This window comes from Oryzias latipes, chromosome 9, assembly GCF_002234675.1.
Source record: "Oryzias latipes chromosome 9, ASM223467v1".
Classification (NCBI taxonomy): domain Eukaryota; kingdom Metazoa; phylum Chordata; class Actinopteri; order Beloniformes; family Adrianichthyidae; genus Oryzias; species Oryzias latipes.
In genome coordinates this window covers 22901702-22921105 of record NC_019867.2, presented here as the reverse complement: position 1 = coordinate 22921105, position 19404 = coordinate 22901702, and the positions used below count along the sequence as shown (strand labels likewise).

Genomic DNA, 19404 nt, shown 5'->3' with positions numbered 1-19404 from the left:
TTCTTGGTCAAACCATTAATACAAAGCTGAGGAAGTTTGCAAGGTAACAGAGGAAAGAAGATGTGTAGATGAGCAGAGGCGTTAGATGAAGAGGAAAACAAATAGCTAAGAGATTCCCTTTTCAAACCCGTCTTGCTTTGTGACAGTTATCTGTCCCCAATTCACCAGCTTGATTTTTTCATTGTTTTGTGAAGAGGCAGCAGAGTAGATGTTGATTAGCTGAATCATGAGACTGTTGTTAGGGGCTCTTGATACCCAGTACCACCGACTGCACCTTCATGCTAACATGTTCATCCTCCCTAAATGAACAACTCCAGTGTCTTCCATCTTTCCAACCCAATCCACCTCCTAGCCTTCTCTTTGCCTCACCCTGTCTCTACACTCTCTTAGTCTCACCTCCCAAACACCCCCCCCCCACCACCACCACCACCAACATGAACCCATCACATTGTAAAGCCTGAAGCACTTACAGACAGATAAGCAGCCCCTAGAAACCAGGCAGACCCCGCAGCAAGGCAGATTGAGAGTCAGAGCTTAGCAGTGGCTAGGTGCCTGGAGGCTGCACGCGCTGCAGATAGCACCATCAGATATCCAGAGAGGGGAGCCAGACAACATGAGACTTTCTGCCCTTGTTACTAGACCTGTGTTTGCTTACACTTTGCCCATTCCTCCCACACCATCACCTTCAAACCCACTCCACCTCCATGTTTGTCCTCTCTCCCTCTTTCTGATAAAGGGAAGGCCTTGCTCCCTGCCGACTCAAACTGACAGCTTGAGCCAAAGGGTTCCAGCATTTTTTGGGAAGGTCTTGTTTGTTTTGTTCCATCTGTGAACATATAGCCAGTGGGGAATAGGAAACTGACATGTTCTATAAAAAAAAACAAGAAAAATTGCACAGATCAATGTCTCGTTTTAACTACCATCCTTTGAGGCAGATTAAGGATGACAAACAGTTGATAGTTGTTTTGTTTGTTTGGATGATTGCTTCCAAGCTGCAATGAAAACTGCCATATGCCACTCATCAACTAATAGTAACACACTTTAAATTATGTACCTCGTTTAAGAAAAGTACATAAAGGAAACGTCTGTCTGTCATCCTGAGACCAGACATAAGTGAAACTGAGTTTAGAGATGAGCAAAACTTTACAATTGGACACAATGGGGCAGGCAAACAGATGCCATCAAGGGATAAAAATAGTGCTACACAAACAATTTGACAAACATGCTTTTAAACTTTGTAAAGACAATGTCCTTTACGCCACCAATTACTGTATTTTTCTTAGTATAAGTCGCAGTTTTTTGTATATTGCACATCGGAAAAGAGCTGTGAAAGAAAATTCCTGGAGCAAGATGCGCAAGATTTGAATCGCTTTGACATTTCACACTAAAGCTCTTCCAACTGTAAGCATGCGCTAGTTTTAGGTAGCGACAATCCAGTGTAAACACCATAGACTAAATGCGCGTTCAAGAACGCACATTTTGTATCTTTACTCTGCATTTTTTGGCTGCTGCGACTTAAACTCCAGAGCGACTTATGGTCCTAAATATATAGTCATTTGCATTGATATACAATGAGTTTTCCATAAGCAACTCTGTCCTTTAAACTCATAGTTGTGTTGCACCAGTGTGTCTTTTTCCATGTAAAATAATATTTATGTCAAAACGAGCAAATGGTTTTCAGCATACTGTCAGATATGACAGTGTGTGAATGTGTGTGTGACTGGGTGTGTGAATGGGTCTGTGACTGCAAAGCGCTTTGGGCCCTGTAGGTAGAAAAGCGCTATATAAGTATACGCCATGCCAGATATGTAATCTTTCACCCGTAGTCATTGCAGGTCGATATGAAACTTTAAAAGCAGAGTTGCAGCACAGTGGAACAGTGCTTAACAATCCCAATAAAACAAGGCACTTTTCACCAAGGTAGCTCAGGACACCTTCCTGCAATTTAATCAGTCAGTCAGCCAGAATTAATGTTCCTAATATCATGATTTCTCCATTACTCTATTTAACATAATTAAAATGTCGAGCGCTGGGGCCATAAAGCAGGTCGTTGGAGATTGTAATTCTGCCGTAAAGCTATGAAGCATGAAAATGTCACTTACCGAGTAGCCACGGCCTGACAGCGAGTGAGTGGAACTCTGTAGGGAGAAAGAGGAGAACAGGGATGACCTTTAAGGAGCGTTTCACTCGCTCCCACAGACATGATGAAGCGCTGTCGCTTAAATATCAATATTCACGTTAACCTTTTATCTGCCCTGCCGTGTACCCCGAGCCTGCTCACATCACTCCTAGTCAGGGCAGCCCGCACAACGGGGAAGGGTTAGTGAGGGCTGGACTGAAAACAGTCACACCTTGATAAGAAACTACATCTGAGATGTCTAAGAATAAGCAATAAAACAAGCATGTTAAAATTATAGCTGTGACAAACTAGAAGTGTATAAAAGAAACAGTTCTGAGACCAGGTAGTTGATTAAGGCCTTAGTCCCAACTGCTCCAACGGGTTGGTAACAGGCTGTCTGTAGGCAAAAAATGGGGTGACCTGCATGAAATATCAAGGTCAAAGACCATCAGTGAGCCCTTATAGTGTAAATGTTCACGACCATTTCATGAGCATTCTGGGAGCGACAGGCCACAGCCAACACTTTGGGTGTATTCAGACTGGACTCATTTACAGTAAACCATACTTCTTTTCCCCTGATAATCTGGAAAAAATCTTCAGTCTGAATACACCCAAGCGGACTCTGGCCCAGGACCAGGACCCGCTCTCTGACCCATCTTTTGAGGTTGTCTTGGTTTGTTTCCAGTCGGACTGAGCTTTGGTTCGCTTGGAGCGGAACACTTGAATCAAAACAGCCACCATAGCCAGAAGTCACGTGATGTAAACCCAGTAAGAATGTAGCAACAGATGAGCCGTAAACAAATATAAAACAATATTTGCCATGTTATTAAAGAGAAATAGTCTAACTGTTTACAAGTTAGAATTAGTTAGTTATTTTAACGCAGCTGATAACGCAACTTACATGCTTTTCTGTGTTGCAGTGACTTATCACAGTGACTAATATCTGCTTGTCAGTCACCGCCCTGCAGCATGCCTCCACTGTATCAAAGCAGCAAAAAAAGTGTTCTACCTGACATTGACACAGGCTTTTGAATCGGTCAGCGAAATATAAAGTTTCAATCAAGGAACTGCCATGACAAGGGTTGCAAAGTGCAAGACTTCCATCATTTCTGTCTATAGTTGCTTTGCCCCACCCTCATAATTCCTGGCCAATGAGTGAAGAGATTTTTAGTCACATGGTTTTGTTTTCAAGCTTTGGTTCGAATTAGGAGAGGCCACTTGACAGCAGTCTGAAAACAGACCAAATAGAAGGCTCAGGACTCAGGACGAATTAAGTCGACTCGGTCCTAAGCAAACATTTTTTCCAGTCTAAATACACCCTTAAGTAACCCACAAGGGTAAGTAAGAGGCACATTGTACAAATGTGACATTTTTTCAACCTTTCTAATTCCTGGATAAGTTGCCCATTAGAGCTGTTCACAAGATAAGATTCTGCATGTCAATCAAGTGCCATACTTCTCGGTTAGGAGGATAATTATTTACAGATGGTAATTTTCAAAAAAAAAAAAAAAACGTGTTTATTTTTCATGGTTTCCAATCTACCTGCACGTTCTTTGTGATCTACCGGTCAATCACGTAAAAAGAGTTTCAAATTAATCTAATTATTAAACACCAAGTCATGTATTGTGCAACGAATAAATGACTATAAATGAAGTCAAATTTAGATAAAATATTTTTTGATAAAGAAAACCTAAAAAAAATCACTCGCATAACTTTTTGCTTATATGGAGAAAAGTGCCTGCAGTTTATTAACCCTTGTGCTATCCTAGGCACTTTAACATTGGGAGTGGGGTCATCTATACCCACAAGACAGTGCACTTAACCTTTTTTCTTCAATGATATGTGATCTTAACTGGTGTCCGTGGATTACATGAAATCCTCTTCACCTTTATCCACCTGTGTCATGGTAGGGAGAACACGTCAATGGAAGGATCAGGTCATCTGGATCTCATAGGATAGCACAAGGGTTAAGACGTTCTGTGTGTTTCATGGTTCAACACAATGCCAGCAGAAATCAGCCATTCTTCTATTGAAGATGAGTCACAGCTTGGTCCCATCAAGCATGGTCTGGTAAACGTGCAGGACATTTGAAAATAACTTTTTTTCCCAGTAAAACAGAGTGATCCCCCCGTAAGAGTTGTGAAATGTACTTGCGGGGTCCCCAGAAACATCCAAAAAGTAAATCCTGCCAAGGTCAATTTGGTGCTCGGTTAATAAATGGGTACAGACAAGATGAAGCTGGCAGGAAATTGGCATATTAATGGCATGAGAACCTGGTCAATTTTTGAAATTTAATTACTACACAGAGAACCCCAGAGTTCTTTAATTTAACGGCACTCACATAACTCTACAAAAAGAAGGAATTTAAATCATTTACAGGGTCTTTGACAAAAATTTTAAACTGGAAAATATTACAGCCAGACAAAGCAGGTAAAATAAGATAGTTATATTTGTTGTATTTGAACGTATAAATCACTGCCCTGCTCATGGTTTTTATGCAGCTAATCAAGAGGTTCGAAACCTGATGCCAAACAATCTGCAGTTCAACGAAGACAAAAAATTCACATTGTAGTTTCTTGATAATAGAGCCTTAATTTTTCTCAAAAAATGATAGTGTATGTTATAATCCAGAGCACTTTGAGAGGTACATGGGGTCTGTCTGTCTGTCTGGTTAGGTGTTATTGTGAACATGCTAACATGGCTAATGTGTCACGTGTCAAACTGTTCTTTATTAAGTGTTGCAAACAAGGTTGGGAGATACAGGTACCATGCATATACTAGCGCGCCTAACATGACTAACGTGTAGTGGTGTCAGACTGCTCTTTTTTTGTGTTACTAACAAGGTTGGGAGTTAGCGTAGTCACAGTAACTTTTTTTTTAGTGGTAGGTCTATCAGTCTGTTCTTCCACGTGTTGTAAACAAGGTTGGGAGTTACCGGAAATGTGGATACGCTAACGCAGCTAACGGTGTAGCGTGTAACAAACAATTTCTAGAATTACACTACACATAGTTAATAAAGTCTGACTGACTGAATCTCTGGACTAATCTTTGACTCTTTTGTCTCACTTAATGCGTTTTATAGTCTGGTGCGCCTCATATATGACATAGACTAAAAAATATGCCATTCATTGACCTTGGCCATGATAATTTGGTGCGCCCTGTGGTGCAGGTAATACGGTACATTAAAAAGCAGAAACCATGTATGATGGTTTCCAGTTATCTTGGAGAACATTAATACCTCAAGAACAGTAGGTAGATAGCAGGTTTCATGTTGCTGTAAAGTTACATATTAAAAGCATAATCTAGTAGAGTCCTGTTTGTTATGAAATAGCACCACTGTATCTGTTAGAAAGTTGAATTGAGGATGTCGCAGGGCAGTGCTCTCTTGTTTTTTGCGGGAATGGGTTCTAAAAGTAACCTGCGATAGGGAAAATGCTCAAAGTAAGATTACAGATTTTTTAAGGCGGTAAAACTCCATACTGCACACTTTATACCCTTTTCTCAGTCATATATGAACATTTTCACACATTTCACTCCACTATTATAAAACAAACATCAATGTAAATGTGGCAAACTGGACGCATTGTGTACAGGAGACGTGGTAAAGAGGAGGTTGATTTTCACGGTCAACAGCCAATCAGAACAGAGACTGTTAAAAGAAAAAGATTGTAATGGAAACATTTCGAGAAACAGCAAGAACGTGAAAGGTGAACACCAATGTAAGCATAAAGGCCCGTTCACACCGGGACAAATTTCGCCGGCGATTTTCGCCGACGTTTAACGCCTCGTGACTAAACAAAGGGCACCAATGAGAGTGTGCACACCGACGCGAAAAAACGCCACGCGTCAAAAAAAAAAAAAGCCTCGGGTTCGTTTTTTTTTTTCGACGCCTAAATCTATTCGACCAATGAGAATGGCGCTATTGCACACGTGTCTGGAGCTTCTGAAGTTACAGTAAAACACAACTTGGGGGCGCTCAAACACAAAACTGCACACATACCAGCGAAGAAGATAGACGCCAAGTAGCGTCTACACTGCCGCGGAGAAATAATGACGGACATTCTAAAATATCCCCGAACCAAATCACCAGTTGGAGCTACTGGTGCTTGAAATATTCATGTTTTCTTTGTATGATTCTGACAATCGCGTAAATACTTGCTCTCTTCTTCTGAGTGAAAAGCGACTTTAAGAAGCGTAAACTTGCGCAGCGCCACCTTGTGTACAGGAGTATTTCTGTTTTACATTAAGCGCCATCTAATGTCAGGGAAGGAAATTGCATGTTCGCTCGGCTCATCGTCAGCGAAAATCGCCTGGGTGTGAACACAAAAAACGTGGCGAAAAACGCTGGCGAATAACGCCTGGCGAATATTCGTCCCGGTGTGTACGGGCCTTAAGAGACAAGAATATTAAATGGTTGTTCATTTATAGGACCAAGACCTGTCCCTAATAACATTATATATCACAGCAATCCAACCCTTACTCCAGGTATCTCTGTACTGCCTCTGGTGCAATCACAATGTAGTGTCTTAAAAACTCAGATTGACTAAACACACCTGATCCCGTAAATCAGTGGTGAGCATGTCAGGCCAGTCTAAAGCAAAAAATTCAATTTATCCAATTCATTATTTCTTTTAATTTTTATTTCTTAGAATAATCACATTTTTTCTTTTTAGAGTCCTCTTTGAGATCAACTGAAATCTCCATTGTTTTAAGTACAGAAACTCACCCGGTGCTTTTAAATGCAGCACTTTAAAAGCTGGACAAGAGCAGCGTGGAGACAGAAAAGGCTGGGTTTTGTTTTGTACCCACTGTGAGACAGCGCTCAGCACGAATACCAATCTCCAAATCCCTCCCTCCACTTCCACTTTCCACTGCTTTTATTCCTCTGTCTAGATTGGCAATTTCTCCCCCCCTGGTCTCTGGTGGGGACTTTTCTGCAAGACCAATTTTATCCATAGGTCCACCCTCAATCCGAATCGACCTTCCCCACACCTTACTGCCACTGAATTCCTTGTTTTGCACCCTCCCGGTGCCCTGGGAGCACTCTCCCACACCTGCTCCAGGCATCAGCCCTCATCAACGCTTGTGTGCCCCTCTGATTCACAGGACGACTCCTGTGGTGACGATTAGGGAGAAGTCCTGCCGCGAACCGGAAAGCAAGCTCTGTGGGAATCAAAAGGCTATTCCCACTCTTCTTAACCTCTCTGCTCCCCTCACTGCTACCACCACAGAGGACTCCAAAGAAGAGGCCAGGGCACTCGGCAAGTGCACACAAGGCAGAAATCTGCTGGTATAAAAGTGCCAAAAGTGCATTTTCAGGGAGAATGTGCTTCTGCCTACGTGTGTGTCTGCATGTTTTAACGGGCATTTCAATGTGTTTGTGTGCTTACGCACATAGGTGGAAAGAAGCCAAGGCCATTTGGAATTAGTCTTACTATATAGAGTTCATTCAACTTGGAGCATTCTGAGTAGAAAGAGAGGCTTATTTAAATGATAATGAGCGACAATCCATTGGATTTAGTGCTGGTGAAAAGGGAAAAAAAGAGTAGGGAAAGAGGGGATCCATTAAAATGCCAGTGGTTCAGAAGCCATAGGGTCTGCAAGCAGCTAAACACTCTCTCTTAAAAGCCATTATACATGGCTCTCAATGGATTTCTGCAGTGCCTAGGACTTCAAAAGGATTTAGCAACCCGCCCAAAAGAGGGAATGGGGGAGGGTGGTGGACAAGTGCGTGGACACGGATGGTGGCGGTTATGGTGCTTGGTGGCGAGGACGGCACAGATGCTGGGGGAGTTTAAGGTTGAACTAAACAGCCCCAGAGAAGAAAAATGTTGCTAAATCCACCTTTTAATCCTGTCTCCCTTTTGCCTCTCCTTCACACAAACAAGGGGAGAGTCCAGGCCATTGTCCCTCTACCCAGGCTATTGGTTTTGGTCACTGTAGGGAAGCCAAGAGGCGGGGACGCTGGAGCTTAGAGGACCATGATGAAGGACACGATGCAAAGATGGACGCCTTCAATGGCAGGAGGACTAGGTAGGTGGGTGGTTCAGATACACTTGGGTGGATACTGATGAGTCAAAGATGGTCTTAGAGACCCGACAGCACCTCCCCGGCTGCCACCCTCTCCGACTCTGGTCACAGATGGAATGTACAACAGCACCTCTCCACATTAATCAAATGTCTGTTTTGGCTTTCTGCTAGAGTCACGCTGCACTGCAGATACCCATACACAGTCAAAACAAACTAATCAACACCCCACCATGGTGATGAACGAACAACATGGCCTGAATTTTTCCTCTGCGCTCAAATTGATGCATGAGTGTTTTTACGGGTGGGAAGGCGGGAGCGTCCGCATTTGTCTCTATTTCCTTCGGCGGAAAGACAAGAGAAATCCATTTTACTCTTTGTCGACGTGGTATCATTAGTTGAGAGCTCTTAGAGCTGGGAAGCCCTTTTGATGTGGTGAAGCACGTTTTATGAAAATTTGTCATGCTTTCAGCGTGGTGGTGGTGAAGATTTCATGGGCCTGAACGAAAAAGATTTAAAAAAAAAGATAGGAGAGCAAGTGACACCATGATGGCGAGGAATGCAGGTGGGTGTCAGATCGAGGCCCCAGCTGAGTCCAGTACAGTCAGAGATAGAAAAAAGCAAACATGGGAAAAGACAGGCATAGGGAGAAAAGTCCAAAAATGAGTTTAAAGGAGAGTGATAGATGGATATTAAAAGCGTTGCTATAAACATCAGAGTCTGTGCACTAGGCCAGCTATCGCCATTGCAATATCAGCCACATGAGTTTCCTGCTCTGCTTCATTCTGATGAATGCACTCGAAGATGAATAGATCCATGTATGTCTTTTGTTTTCTTTGTTTGGGATGGCATCTGGATCAAAACTGTATTGCTCGTAATTTTTGTGAGTGCCATTAATATTACGTTGGGGGTGTGTGGAGGAGAGTGCGTAAACAGATGGATGACGGGAAGGGGAGGATTGCTTACTATGTACAAACAGTGCCGGCCAGAACCTTAAAGGAGGAATTTCTAATGAAAAACTATGTCCAAGAAAACAGCACAGGTTTTTTGATTTGGGCTGAAAAACTGCATCATTGTAAATAAGGAAAAGTCTATTGGTCCGGATCGAGTCCTGAACCTTAAGTTAGAACTTCCCGTTCCGGAACAAAGCTTGTAAACAAAACCATGACTTAAGATCTCTTCCGTCCTTTGCCAGGACTCAAGAGGGCGGGGCAAAGCAACGAGTCACAGAAATTATGGAAGTCCTGTGCTTTGCGATTTTAATGGATCCCGTTAAAACAGTGTGAGAAGCAATGTGTGTCAGGTTAAAAGTTCTTATAATGAGCCTGTATCCATCCAACCAAATTTCAATGAGTTGCTGTGTCTCATCGTTGTTCCGCTACTGTGTTTACATCACGTAAAGTCCGGCTATGGTGGCCGTTTTGGTTCAGTTATTCTGCTCCAAGCACTGAACATATTCAGACTGAGGAAGCTCAGAGTAAAGCAAAGCTCAGTCCAATTGGAAACAAACCAAGACCACCCCCATTGATGATTCCAAGAGCAGTTCCTGGCCCTGGATCAGGGTCCACTTGGGTATATTCAGACTGCAAATTTGTTCCGGATTTGGGAAACAAATTCTGATTCACTTTAAGCGAACAAAATAAGTCCAGTCTGAGTGCACCCTAAAAGACCACTGGGAACACTTTTAAAATAGTTTAAACGATGATTGGAGTGGGACTTTAAGTTATTTTGACTTTTATTTCAATAACCAATTAGGCTGTAGCAATGAAATGAAAATGATGTATTACTTGTTTTTTGTCTTGCTTTCTGTTCCTGTATTGCAAGTCACATCATCATCACACATTACAAGTTTTCCTTATATCGGCAGCCCTTCTAGTGTACACCATTTTTTAACAGCAGATTAAAGGAGAATACCACATCTTACACTGCTGGCAATTACCGCGTGCAATTTTTAACAGTGCCCCCCCCCCCCCCCCCCCTCCATCCGACCACTATTGCCATCGCCTCCACCATCCACCCCCATCCTCCGTGCCCCCTCCTTCTTAGCGCTTGTCGTATATCCCTGTCAGAGCTGTCAACAAGCATTGGTCTTTTATCTGACAAGCTCGCCTCTTCCTCCTGACTTTTTCATTAAAAGACAGCCTTTTACACAAATTCAAGAAAAATAGTATAAGGAGAAGGCAAAGCTGGTAGGGGGGGGGGGGGGGGGGGGGGGGTTGAGCATGAGCAGCGGAGCAGCAAGAAAAAAAAGAAGTGAAAATAAGGGAAAAAATTAGGCAGGGCGAACCCCCCCCCCCCTCTCGTCAGGCTGAATTTTCCTTTGGAATGCTGAAAGCTTCAGACAATGAATTAAATAAGTTCATTAAAATCTTTTTTCTTTCCATCATTTTCCCCCTGATGGAAAAGGAAGCTGCATATTTCCCTGCCTCTCTTCTCTCCCTCTTTCTTCCCTCCTGCTTTCGTCAGCTAAATGAACAGTCTGATTGAATTTAGTTCAGTTTGGGAGGCCTGCTTGACAGGCATTAGTATCGAGGAATATTTCTACATTCATTTAAAATGAGCCGCTCGGGATTTTGCATAAATTCTCATTACTTTCCCCGTATCTAAATTGCATTATTTTATCCCCTATGCTGAACTGACGCCTAGCTTCCATTTTGCTTTGCCACACACTCATCTAACTAAATGGGCTGGCATATGGATGCCGGTGAAGCGGTAATTGGAACAATTTCTTTAACTCGTTCCATTCTAGGGTTGGCAAGGTCAACCCACACCTGGTTGAACAACATTAGGTCACGACTACATTTAACCGCATCATGCTTTAAGTAATGCCAGCCCGACTAGTTGATGCTGTGTGACCAGCTTAATTGTTTCCTGCCGGTCTGCTGCCTTCCCCATTGACTTTTTTTTTTTTTTTAAAGTCCAGAAGCTTTACGAGACAGGAGCAGGGGGGCAGCAGGAGCTTAAGTGCACCAGCTCCTCTCTGATCTTGGTGTCTGTGCCGCATGCTCTCTGTAACCTGTCAGGGGCTCCATGCTGGAGCTGTTAAAATGGCTCTCTTCAGGAGGTCTGAGTAAAGGGGAGAGGTCGTGCTGATGGACTCACCTCACTGAGCTGCTCCTTCGAGTTGCTCCTGTGTGGTCGACTAAGCTCCTGCAGCGCGTCGTCCTCACTGACTTTGACTGGACGTATGGCCAAAGGTTTGATCTGAAGCACACACAAGACAAGAAGCCACAGTCATTAGAAAAACGGGGTTATAAAAAAACAGCTTAGTGAATTTAGTTTAGGTCAGGGTTTTTTTTGCCGGGGGTGCGAATTAGATGTGTGTATCAGTATTTGCTACTGAGTGCAATGCAGAACAAGAAGCACCATTTAGTCTTTTTTCAAAGGATCTAGTGATTCGAAGTGATATAAAGAGTTTAGTTAATTTGTTAGTGTGTTCTTAATGCTATGATTATCTGAATAATTGTTAATACGTTAAGCTAATAAACTAGATTCCGCCTATATTTCATGCTAAATAAGCATCAATATGTTACAGTGGTGAAGCGTGCAGATATTCAGTCCATTATCATTATCTATTCTATTATTATGATTTGCTTTTCAAGATAAAATGTGTGTGCAACTTATACTCCAGTGTGACCTATAGATTTTTTTCCCTCTGTTTTTGTTCATTTTTTGGCTGCTTTGACTCATACTCCAATGGGACCTGAAAATCCTCAAAATATCATACATGTAAAATTATTGATAAATAAAAAATGGATTTACAACAGACAAATGTATGTAGCTATGACAGAATAGTTAAGCATTAATCTATTGAATGTCTCAGTACTTTGTTATTCTTAAAACAAGAGCAAGTCCATAAAATATCTTTGCCTGATTGAAAAACCAAAACAATTTGTAACAAACCACTTTGCAAAACAGACCTCTTGATTCTGAGTCCATGTCCAATTTCTAGATCCTAGAGATCCTTTCTCTTCCCAACCAGTACTATGTATAATAGTAAAACATGACCTAATGACCTACAGCTACAGAGTTCAAGAGACTTTTCCCAAAGTTACTTTCTCATCACTTTGTACTTTAGATAAATGGAAACTAAAAGTGACTGTAACAAAAATACTGTACCTTCATACCAAACAAAACCTTCACCAAACAGCGGAAATCAAAAGAGAGAAAAAAAACAACTCAGAACTTACATTAAATATTTTTAGAATCAACCTAGATCAGGGGTCGGGAACCTTTTTGGCCAAGAGAGCCATAAACGCCACATATTTTGAAATGTAATTTCGAAAGAGCCATACAATAATGTAGTGTCCTTTTCCCACACTGAGACTTAACCTCTTTTAAGGTTCTTTATTCTGGTTAATGCAGGCTGTAACAAATGCCGTAAATTAATTCAGCAACTCCTGAATCTCTCCCGCCGAGACGAGAGCGCTTCTTCCAACTTTATATTCCCCCCTCCTGCTCCAGCCCTCCCATTTCCCTTATTTGGCCCATGGCTGAACACCATTGGTCCAAACTACCTAATAACAGGCTGAGCGACAGAACTGAGAGCCAATCAGATGCGTTCAATGAACTTCAGAACTTTCAACGCGGCCCAACAGCCGCTCAGTCCGCGACAATATGTTTAAAACTAAAAATACAAATGAATGTGTGCATTTTATTTAATTTCAACATTTTTAAAGGACAATAAGTCTGTGGATTCTTTTTAATAACATTGTTATGCTGTTGCTTATAAATGATGAGTATTTCTCGTGGTAGTTCTGCTGATGGTCTAGTCTGGTTGATACGTGGTGAGTTTCTGCTTCATGCAGGCGTTGATACTTTAAACGTGATCATAGGTCTGAATGTTCTTTAGATGTGAGACTGACATGGAACCAAACACACACTCACACACTGCAGTGAGTGACGGGCAGTGGGTTTTACGTATTTACAATCCCTGCGCGATTCACCTGCTGCCTGTCCCCACAACCCCTCACCCCCACCCTCTGCTTTCTTCCTCACACATCCCGTCCCCGCATCTGCGCGCTCTTTCTCAGAGACGGGAGGGCGCAGTTTTAGGCACGTCAATTCACAGGTTTCCAGGTGGTACAAACTCTGTGAAATAATAGATAATAGTAAACTGATAGCGCTGGCGCAGATTTTTCTCTCTAAGCACCGCTACGACTGCGCGCTTCTGGCATCGCATCGCGCCCGAGAAGGACTGGTCTAATGAAAAAAAAAGTATAATTAAAGATTTGTCTGCGAGCCACATGTGACCATCAAAAGAGTCATATATGGCTCGCGAGCCATAGGTTCCCGACCCCTGACCTAGATGATTGATACTAATGTAATGCAATTATAAACTATATGTTTTAATTTTATTTTTTTACCAGTGTGCTGCTCTGCATCCGGATTAGCCAAAGACCTTGTCAATCAATCTCCTCTGTGCTGTGTCTCCTGGACAGAATGTCTTTAGTTTGCTAATTCTACATAAATCTTTGATCGCAAACTGATCTTTGTTTTCATTCTATTATACCGGTCTTATTTTCTATGAATGTTTGAACTTTGAGAGTTTAATCAGGAGACAAAAGTGTGAAAATGTTCGTGTCTGTCTAAGAAAAGTTTTTAAAGTGTGTAAGGGGATTTGTGACCTTAAAACATCTATAGTCCTACAGATTTCATCTGTCCACCACCTGTCGACCAAAAAGCAGTCCCCTAAACACGCATCTTATTAAACAACTTAAAAAACAGTTGATTAAAAATAAGTGAATAAAACCCACCATTCTACATTTGTCATGAATAGAAAGTACAGTTTAAACATCAAGTAGATCATGAATTTGTTTATTTTTTATGCAAAATTTTATTTTGCTATATTATTGATGGGAATTTTCTCCCTTTTGCAATCTGCCTTTAGTGATTATTTGAGGAACTGCAATAGTTGGTCTTTTCTAAATTGTGTTCCAATCCAAGAATGGAAGATAAAGGCTGTGCTCAGACCCAAATAGGCAGGGTTAAATTTGAATTGGGTTTTGCAAAAGTTGTAAAAGTGTGTGTTGTGTATTTCTTTTGGAAGTCACAGATAAACTGGTAACATAGAAACAAGTACCACTCTTTTGGCTTTGGAAAAAAGCTCCTGCATCGCAACAACCTATAAAAATTCCACACTTTTTGATTTAAACTATTATCATCTGACTCATTGCTATCAAATGCCAGTTAATGAGCCTTTTTTAAATTAATATGCATTAATTTATCTGTGAACGTATGATGGATCTGTGCCTGACATTATAGTAACCCTCCTGCCAACTTGGATGCTTTGCTTTATTGCAGGCAATCAAGTAGCACAGTTGGTGCACATCCTAATTCCCAGCCAGACGGAGGGTTGGTGAACTCAGCAAGGAGGACTCTATGGTGAAGTAGCCAATCAAATGTCTTATCCTACTTCCCCCACCTTGGAGTACAGCGGCGATGGCCGCAGGGTGCAATCCATTTGACTAGCAGAGAGCGTGTCGTGGCTCCCCCGGTGGCAAGTGTGTTGTCTGGCCCTGGTCTCCTGATCTCCACTGTAATTTAAGCAGATCACTGCTACAATTAACCTTTCCTGGTAAATATCAATTATGGCCCCCGGCTGGGCTAGAATTAAAAGGGTCATCAGCTAATCTGACAGGTTCTGTACGCTACCACCTGGATGGGAGAAGGAGGGAGCCAGGGCAGCAGAAAGAGTGTTTGTCTGCCCTCATGCCCGCCAGCTCACATGCTAAGTAGACAGAATTCCCTTTTAATTACCCTGCAGTCGGCAGAGTGAGCATGCTGATTGGCTAGAGGTTGGTAAAAGTATACTGGGGTCAACAGTGGCAGAAAAGGTGTTGGGTGGAATGCGGGCCGAAAAAGATGGTGGTGGGGCTTACTGGGTGCCTAGCAATCAGTGTGTAGTGGTGGAAGAAACAGAGACCTGGCAGGTGGGCCTAATCAGGTCGGACTTCCACCTGTAGACATCTTTCCCTTTGCCTCTCGTTGTCCCCTCAACTATGAGTCAAAATAACCATTCTCCCAACCCTAAAATAGATTGTGGCCCTTTGGCTTTTTCCAAAAACAGCAAACCTCTCAGGGGGACAGAGGCAGAGACGGAGGCTGAGATACAGTGGGAGTCACATTGTCATCAAGTGCTGCTGTTGATTACTTTGTTTACCCAGTGCCGAACGGCTGACAAATTCCTGAAGGCACATGGAGTGTTTCAACACTCTCCAGGGCCAGCAGGCTACATTACTCAGTCTGTAATCAATTTGGCAATTGATCAGAGCACAGCTTCTAATTAGGTACCTGGGTTGATGATGCAGTGTGTAAGGACCAGTTCCCAAGCTGATGTTCAAAGGGACAGAACAGCAATTGATTTAGGTGGGAATTCTCCAACTCTGACAAAAGACTGGCAACTGCGACTCCTGTGATTAAGGCAGAGATTCATTTCCTGTCTATAGAAGTGTTTAATTGGACTTTAGCTCTTTACTGAACACCTTTGAAGTGTTATTTTTGTGTCTACTAATTATTGTTAAAGTAGGGTTGTACAAGAGAAGGAAAACTTGCGATGTGTGATATTAGAAATCTATTGTGATGGTGAATAGATTTCAATAGATTTTTTTTCTCGGTTTATGCTGTCAAATGAAACTCTTTACGCATTTGACCAATCAGATGGACCCTCTACATGTTGCTGACCAATCGAACTGAGCCCGTTTTGTTAGATACTCACTTCCTATGTAGATGAAGGTCATTTGTAGTATGATTTAGGTTATGTTGACTTTAATTTAATTTAAATAAAAGAGTTTTGGTGTAATAAAAATTATGTATTAGTTGTTTTACTGATTGTTGATATGTGTATCGCAGAGGCTGACATTGCAACCAATTTTTGATTTATTGTGCAGGTCTAGTGAAAGGGCACTTTTGTCAGCTTGGGGGGTAACACGATCTATGTATGTGGACAAACAGCTGACTGCAAATGTCAGTATTGGGGTTTTTACCTGTCGCCTGTCTGTTAGGTTTGTTTGCTGTGGTTCTATCATCAGACTTGAGCCCACAAGCATTTATAAAAGCTAGCGTTAATGGCTTTCCATGAAAGTTCTTCAGCTTTAGTAGCATTAAATTGGTTCAGGTTAAAGCAGTAGGAGAATGTCAGTGCCTTGTGTGTAGATTTGGGGGGTTGGGGTAAAACTTAAGAAGGCAAATAGGAAAAAAAGCACATCTAAGTAAGGGCTTGTGTTTTACATGAATAATGTACTGGAAATTAGCTCCATTAGTCTCGGTATTGAACATGTCTGCAGTCCGTCTCTGGAGGCTGCCGCTCTGTGCTCTTTAATTATCTTCAAAGGACCCTCCAGCATCTTAATTTCCCCCCCTGGTTGTGTAATACTGACTGAGTCCCGCTCATTTGTACTACTTTAACCCTGGGTTAAATCGGGGCTGATGTAGTAGGGGCTAGTTGAGGCACAGAAAGGGGGGCATCATATCATGATAACTTAATTTTATATTTCCCATTTCTCTACTCTTGCAGCATCCGTCTCGGTTCAGTTATTTGGCAGTGAGCTTTTCCGGCGTTTGGAGGTGCAGCTTTGTTTTCTTGCTCTTTTGGTCTCCTTTTTTTCATCACCTGTGTGGGGGGATGAGGGAGGGCGCAGTCGAGCAGCCTCCCCACCTCAGGGTGTAAAAGGTTGTTAATTCTAACCTCACTTTTCCACTTCTGTCCCTCCGCCTTGTCTCTTGGTGGCCTGCCATCACCTGTTATTAGTGTCACAGGAGGATCTGATGAAGCGTTGTCCAAATCCTCATTACTCTGAAATTTAGGCCCCTGCCAACCACCCTGTTACTCCTTCCTACCCATCTTGTTGCTCTTCTGAGGCGCACAATGATGATACTCTTTAGGCCTTCGAGGCAGATGACAAGGAGAAATAAAGAGAAGGAAGGCTGAAAATGACGGATACAGATCATTCCTCTAATTTGTTCTGAAAAGTGTCCTGCGCAAAGGAGCCTCACCCTTATTAACCCAGCAACAACCTGCTACCGCTGCTCAGGGAGGAGTCTGCGATGACTGTGTGTGTGCGTGTGTGTGTGTGCGAGGGAAGCCCAGCGGTGTGGCAGACGGAGGCACCTTGGCGCTAAGTGCCGGTCTGCGGCACCAGTTCAATCTATCGGCTCATTATCCCCCACGCCCAGGCTGGGGCACAGACAAGTGCACTTTAGGGCCACAGGCCAAATTGATTCATCTGCCTTCATTTTTCTTCAGGCGCAGAAGTGGCAGCTGCTGGGAGGCAGGGGGAAGGAGCTATAAAATGGCTAGAGGCTGAGACAGCAGAGCCATGTAGTGTTAAAGGGAGTACGGTAAAGAAAGTAACGCATTGTACGTCCTATAGGGCCAACCGTCAACAAATGACTTATTTTCAAATTTGTCATATACATGGCAGACCGAACTATCAAACGAGACAAAAAATTCACAGATAAGTCCATCTGTCAGTCAGCCTTTATTGAATACTTTCACATTAACTCTAGAACTTCTTTGTAGCATGCTACACATAAGCTATGTTAGCATATTCACAAAACCTCTAACTTCCAAACCTTGTTTGCAAAATGTAAAAAAAAAAAAGAGACTTATACCGCTAAAACAAACTCTACTGTGAGTACGCTAGCTAATCTTAGTTAGTAAAATGTTAAAATAAAACACAGTCTGACTAAGCTAAATGTTAGCCACGTTAGCATTTTCACCAGAATAACCTAACTTCCCCGCAAGTTGTAAAAAACAGACTGACATTTTGACAGAGTACTATGTACTTCTCAAAATTGCTTCGACATTAGTAAACACAATCAGAATTAAGTATAAGGTGTACTGTCATTTTTTGATGGTGCTGAAAATAGAGTATGCATTAGGGTAAAGATGCTTTCCTGTCTGTAATTGTTTTGTCATTTTGGGTTTCCCTTTTTCTTCCTGCTTCTTCCTTTATCATTGTCACTTCAGACACGTTCCAGAAATCTCTGTCAAGATTTATACCCAGGTTGGAAATTATCCCAAGGACAAGCAAGAGGATTTACAACAGGGAAAGCAAATGGATTGTTGTTGTTATTTTGACGAGTCCCGGTGTATCCATTACGCCTTTTAATCATACATTATTCATACAGTATATCTTACCACATAATAAATGGCCACATAAAAAGGGTTACACATATTGTAAAATGCCTAAATTGTTTATGCTACTCTCTCTCCTTTTGTAGTAGGAGCTGCATACAATATTTAAGGCAGCTTACAAAAGCTGCACGCAAAATCCCACCGTGATGGAGTTTGCATTCCAAATGATGACAGTGGCTCGGGACAAGAGTCTGCAGATTAAAAAGCAACATTGCGTATAAATGAGGTGTGCTGCAGACAAATTAGTGGGTGTGACCTACAAGCCATTTGGCATTTGTGGTCCACACAAAACTCATGAAATGCTGCAGTGTGTGACGGCAACAGGGTTTCTGCCGTGACCACTCAACAAAGAAGTCAAGCTGAAAGCGATGGACTGATTCCCAGCCAACGTGGACCTCAGGAGAGCCAGAGAGTCCCACGGGGCGTCATCTACAACAGATGAACTGGGGAGGAGGAGAACTCCCTGCAGGCCGTAGGTCTCTCCAATCACTCCCACATATGCCTTCTGAGGGAGTACGGAAACAAGGGGGAAGGGGAGGTGCACCTGCTCCCAAATACAAAACCATTCCTCATCACCTTTCCCAGGGGGTCAACTGACAACTGCAACTAACACACACAAACCCGCACACACACACCCCTCACCTGTCAGCTGGAACCAGAAGGACAGTATCTGTTCTGCACTGATAAGCATAAGACCCTACTCTGGAAGCCCCCAGGACCTCTCCTCTCCCTCTCCACTCCGAGACAACCTCTTAAAGCTACAGAGAGCAATTAGCCCAATCATGGCAAAATGCTAATGACGGTTCAGAAGGGAAAGTAGGCACAATGCTGTGGATAAAGGTTTTCTCTGAAATTCAAGAGCCAGCATAAACATTTTTTATGGTTTCATACTTTTTAACCCTTTAACACGCAAAGTTTAGCTCCAGTGTTTCCATTACAATAACTTGCCAACCGTTTACGCAAGTAATCTAATTCCTGCAGATTCTAAAGCAGAGAAAAGCAGCTTTGCATTGATGTGTAAGTCTTAATTGCTTACGCAATTCACGTATATAGAGAAGAAAAGCAGCTACATGCCTTTACTATTGTACAGTGTTGCATATCGGTGCAAAGTTGATATGAA

At 42.4% G+C, this 19404-nt stretch overlaps 1 protein-coding gene across 7 annotated transcripts in view; it reads right to left on the bottom strand.

Moving 5' to 3' along the window:
• Positions 1 to 19404, bottom strand: part of fbrsl1 (fibrosin like 1) — a 358066-nt gene that overhangs the window by 186032 nt on the left and 152630 nt on the right. For all 7 annotated transcript variants that reach the window (XM_023958685.1, XM_023958683.1, XM_023958687.1 and 4 more), the window contains exons 3-4: positions 11249 to 11350; positions 2103 to 2138 (exon numbers count right to left, since the gene is read on the bottom strand). In XM_023958685.1, coding sequence (XP_023814453.1) covers positions 2103 to 2138; positions 11249 to 11350 — 138 coding nt within the window. The remainder of the gene's footprint in view (positions 1 to 2102; positions 2139 to 11248; positions 11351 to 19404) is intronic.